Source organism: Arachis ipaensis, chromosome B2 (genome assembly GCF_059453495.1).
Source record: "Arachis ipaensis isolate K30076 ecotype BB chromosome B2, ASM5945349v1, whole genome shotgun sequence".
Classification (NCBI taxonomy): domain Eukaryota; kingdom Viridiplantae; phylum Streptophyta; class Magnoliopsida; order Fabales; family Fabaceae; genus Arachis; species Arachis ipaensis.
In genome coordinates, this window is record NC_142437.1 from 75,448,694 (window position 1) to 75,453,122 (window position 4,429).

The 4,429-nt window shown below is 38.8% G+C and overlaps 1 protein-coding gene across 2 annotated transcripts; it reads left to right on the top strand.

Moving 5' to 3' along the window:
• Positions 1-869: 869 nt before the first annotated feature.
• LOC107612744 (uncharacterized) lies at positions 870-4,076 on the top strand. Of its 2 annotated transcripts, none has more exons than XM_016314466.3 (7): positions 870-1,293; positions 1,372-1,448; positions 1,536-1,576; positions 1,661-1,824; positions 2,167-2,266; positions 2,544-2,713; positions 3,009-4,076. In XM_016314466.3, the coding sequence occupies exons 2-7, from the start codon at positions 1,396-1,398 to the stop codon at positions 3,534-3,536; spliced, it is 1,056 nt and encodes a 351-aa protein (XP_016169952.1). In that variant the 5' UTR covers positions 870-1,293; positions 1,372-1,395; the 3' UTR covers positions 3,537-4,076. The 2 variants fall into 2 exon arrangements, with proteins under 2 accessions (XP_016169952.1, XP_088362512.1); XM_088506386.1 differs by having other exon boundaries at positions 887-1,293; positions 1,372-1,464.
• The last annotated feature ends 353 nt before the right edge of the window (positions 4,077-4,429 follow it).

The window sequence follows — 4,429 nt, forward strand, 5'->3', positions numbered from 1 at the left end:
GTGAAGTATAGTCACTTGGTTGTTTTGTTACAAGTTGAGAGATAAAATGTCTAAGTGCCAATGCTGCTAGTGATCCACGTAGTGACATTAATTTTATAGCGGTGTATCTTCAACTATAATTTCATGGGCATAGGCTCGAGGTTGGTTTACGGTGTTGTTTGTTTTGATTTGAGGTGTTCTTCAAGTAGTTATTGGATTCATTTCTTGGAAGCACATGTTATTACAACTTGAATGGATGATCCTCAGAAAGCTGATCTTGTTGAGAGGGATATAGAGCAGGTTTGAAATCACTTGTTCTTCATTTTTTGGGCTTTGGTTTTTTCGGGAGCTATAATGAATGTAGCTGCTATTAGATTCTAGTATCACATTTTATTGAAATACATGATTCATTAGTGTGCCATTGTTATTTTGTTGCTTAAATAATTTGTAATTGATCTTCTTTGTTGACCGAGGAGATAATGAAACTTGAAGCTGTGGTCTTCCCTCATATTTTACGGTTTTGCTGTTACAGATTCATGGAACTTTTGAGGGAGCAGGTTAAATGGATGTTATGGGTATTACACAAGGGGATTAGAGTGTGTCTGGAGGGTCCTTGAATGACGTCATTTTGGTGTCGGAGGACTAATATGTCCTATTTTCAAAAGCTACATGCCACGTGGGCTCCTGTGATGACTAAGTCAGCGCCACGGGAGCCACGTCAGATTTTTCCATCAGGTCCAACGGAATCACTTTAGCGAAAGAGTAAATTTATCCACATTTTAAAAAAATCAGGAACATAAATGTATTTTTCAATTGTTGGAGACGAAAACAGCCACAAAAAAAAAAAAAAAATCAGTAACCTATTTATCCTTTACTCTAAATATATTAATAGATTTTCTCACTTTATGAATTTCTCCTTGCTGTAGAGTAGTTTTCCCCCGGCGCTGGAGTTCTCGGTTTGGGCCATGGGTCAAACAGAAATAAACTTCACTCCTCCCCGAGTACGAGTAAAGCACTGCTGAAGTAGTACTGATTACTGAAAATCGCTCTCCTTCTGAAACCCTAGCACTGCCTGTTTCCTTCATTGTTTCGTTTTCCTCTCATCGGTTACTCTAACAAAAACAAAATACCCCCAACAACTTCTGCACCGTGTTTTCCTCCCTCCGCCGCCATCCGCCACTTATCCCAGCTCCCGCCATCGCGTCACCGCTGTGCTGCCACTCGGCAGCCTCGAGGGTCTTCCGACCAATTAGAAATCTGTGCTGGTCTGCTGCGCTCCGAGGATCAGCACCAATAATAAATCGGTCAGCGAAGGTACATCTTTTAAGATTACTGTGGAGATCTGAGAAATAATTTGTTGTTCTTGTTGTTTCACCATTTGTCTCATTGCAGGTACGGGTATTTCGATCCGCAAGAATGGGTTCCCGAAAGGGTGACAACCCTCACTTCGTTGACGGTGCCAGTCCTGGGTTTGCTTCCTCATTCGTTAGTTTTTTCTTTCCCTCTTTTTTCTTTTATAAGTTTTCTTATCTTGTCTCTAATTTTCATTGATGCAGGAAAATCTTTATCGGAGGTCTAGCCAAAGACACCACTTTGGGTGTGAAACTCCTCCCTTCGTTTTTTATTTATCTTTTATTTTTTTTATTTCGTTGGTACTGATGTTCTTGATATGATTTGATAGATACTTTTGTTAAGTACTTCGAGAAGTACGGAGAGATAATGGACTCGGTTATCATGAAGGATCGGCATACCGGTAAACCCAGGGGTTTTGGTTTCATCACCTATGCGGATCCATCTGTTGTGGACCAGGTCATCCAGGAGAACCATGTTATCAATGGCAAACAGGTGAGTATTATTCTTAGGGTTTTGGCTACTTTGGTGGAAAATTTTGTTCTTTTGTTTCCTTAATGCTTTATATAAGAATACATTTGTTTTTCTAGTAAATTTAGGGCTATTGTTGTACAACTGACACAACGATGTAGAAAAGAAGTCTATCGGCAAATCAATATGGTTGGGGTTTTTGAGAGTTCTCATCAGAATATAGTGTTTTATCTGTTTTCGTGTATTTAATTTTTGCTTTTAATTATTATAGTATTGTAGTATGCTTTAGAGATTGTAATATGTTGTCTTGCATGGCTTGAGATCTTTTATTTACTTATAATGAATGATTACTTCTGCTTTTACCAGGTTGAGATCAAGAGGACTATTCCTAAGGGTTCATCACAAGCTAATGACTTCAAAACAAAGAAGATTTTTGTTGGTGGTATTTCAACATCGGTCACTGAAGGTTTGCTTTGCTGGCACTTTTGCTCCTTTCATGCCGTATTGTTTGATGAGATGTGAGGAAACGGGTAAAGTGTTAAAGTTGGTGTAACCACCTTTGGATCATTGAGATTCACTTGCAGCTGTAGTCATTGATCCAATGGTTATTAAACTCACTTTATCACTCTACAAGTTTCCTCACTTTGGAGGATAGAAACCGCAGTTTAATTTATTATTATATTTTTTGTGGATATTTTGATTCAATCTGCTTATGTGTCTTTCCTTTGTTGTACAAATTTCAGATGAGTTTAAGAACTTCTTCTTGAAGTATGGGAAAGTTGTGGAACATGAGATTATACGTGATCACACTACTAAACGTTCCCGGGGTTTTGGCTTTATAGTTTTTGACAGTGAAAAAGTTGTTGACAATATGTTAGCAGATGGGAATATGATTGATATGTCTGGTACTCAGGTGAGTTATCATTGGTGGTTTAGGGTGTTTGATGATGTATTTGAACCCAGCAAAGCCAATATCATGTATAAATTAGTGATCAAAGTTGAAGGACGTCATTGTGAAACATATACAATGGAGTTCGTGGCTGTTACTTCCCATCATTGAGCAACTTAATGTTTTTCTGTCATTATGTTATTTTTATTCTGCTTATGTTATAAGTGGATGTACTACAGGTTTATTATTTCTCCTCCCAGGGTATAAAATCGTATTCTTCTTATCAAGGAGCCTAGGTTGACTCACTTCTTTGTTGTAGGTTGAGATCAAGAAGGCTGAACCAAAGAAATCCTCAAACTCAGCTTCTCTTCCTCCATTTGCTAGTGACTCTAGGGCACTTCCTTACTATGATGGTTTTGGTGGATTTGGTGATTCTTTTGGAAGTTTTGGAAATAGCAGTTTTGATCCTGCTTCTTATAGATCACTTGGAGGATTTGGTGGTAGGCTTAGCAGTTATGGTGGATATGGCGGTGGATATGATTTTGGTGGTAGTTTTGGAGGGTCTGGTGGTGGTATTGGTGGTGGCTATGCAGGTTATCGTGGAGAATCGTCATTTGGTTACTCTAGTCGCTATGGTTCCTTCATGGGGGGCCTTGGTGATGGTTATGGTGGGAGTGGTTTAGGTGCTTATGGACGAGGTGGTGGGGCCTATGGAAGCTATGGGGGTGCGGCTACTGGCGGAGGTTATGAACCAAGATCTGGTACTGGTTATGGTGGGGCAGGAGGACATTATGGTAGTAGGGGAGGTTATGGTGGCAGTAGCCGCTACCATCCTTATGCAAGATAGATTATTATTAAGCTTTGTCATAGAAGCTGCATGCAGGTTTAAGCATTTTCTAGAAACAAGGCACTCATGGCAGGTGGCCACGTTTTAGAAGTCAGACGAACCACTAGCATGTCTGTATTAATGAATTGCTTAGACAGCCGAAGGTAGAACGCCATCAATCTAGAGCTTGTGATCATCATCAATCTAGAGTTACCCTTCAGTTGTCATCCTAGAAGATGTTAGGCAGGCACATTATGACTTCATTTCGTAATCAGATTGTTGCATGTTAGACTGTGCCACATTTCTAGAATAGAGATTTAATTAGAAGCAGAGTGGAGTGGTGTGAATCTGTATTATTGTAGGTTATACTTATTAGTCTATTGTTTGGAATAGTACCTCTTGATCTATCCTTTAGTTGCATGTTAAGCCTGTGTTGAAGATGTTGGTTATGCTGCAGTTGCTATTTAGTTATATGTTAAGATTATATTTATGTTATAGTTCAGTTTCAGCAGGATTTGTTAGTTGATTGTCTTGAAGTAATGAGATATTTGCACGTAGCAATTTTGGATGCCCTTCAAGTTTAGATATGAAATTCTTATCATTGTTCAGGACCGACCATTAGTCACCCTGCTCCCGTCATGAAGGTGAATTTATACCCATCTGCATAAGAATTTCCTATACTTAGACACTATCAAAACCTTTATTCAACTCCCCCCTCGAAGGATTTTTCGGTGGCATCTGTTGCCAATTATAATTAGATTATAGAATTCGATTTATTGCCAATTATAATAGATATTTTGACCCCATGTTTCCAGCTATAGTTATGATTAGAAGCTACATGATTCCCCATTTAACCTGCTATAACAATGTAGAGATTCAGACCTAGTCTTCTGTAATATCATTACTTCATTAGT

What these genes read in the sequence shown, in the direction of transcription:
- LOC107612744 (XM_016314466.3), top strand. Translation starts at nt 1,396, where the DNA reads ATGGGTTCCCGAAAGGGTGACAACCCTCACTTCGTTGACGGTGCCAGT. An exon ending in GTTGACGGTGCCAGTCCTGG is followed by an intron (nt 1,449 to 1,535) that starts GTTTGCTTCCTC and finishes TCATTGATGCAG; the next exon opens with GAAAATCTTTATCGGAGGTC. An exon ending in TTCAACATCGGTCACTGAAG is followed by an intron (nt 2,267 to 2,543) that starts GTTTGCTTTGCT and finishes TACAAATTTCAG; the next exon opens with ATGAGTTTAAGAACTTCTTC.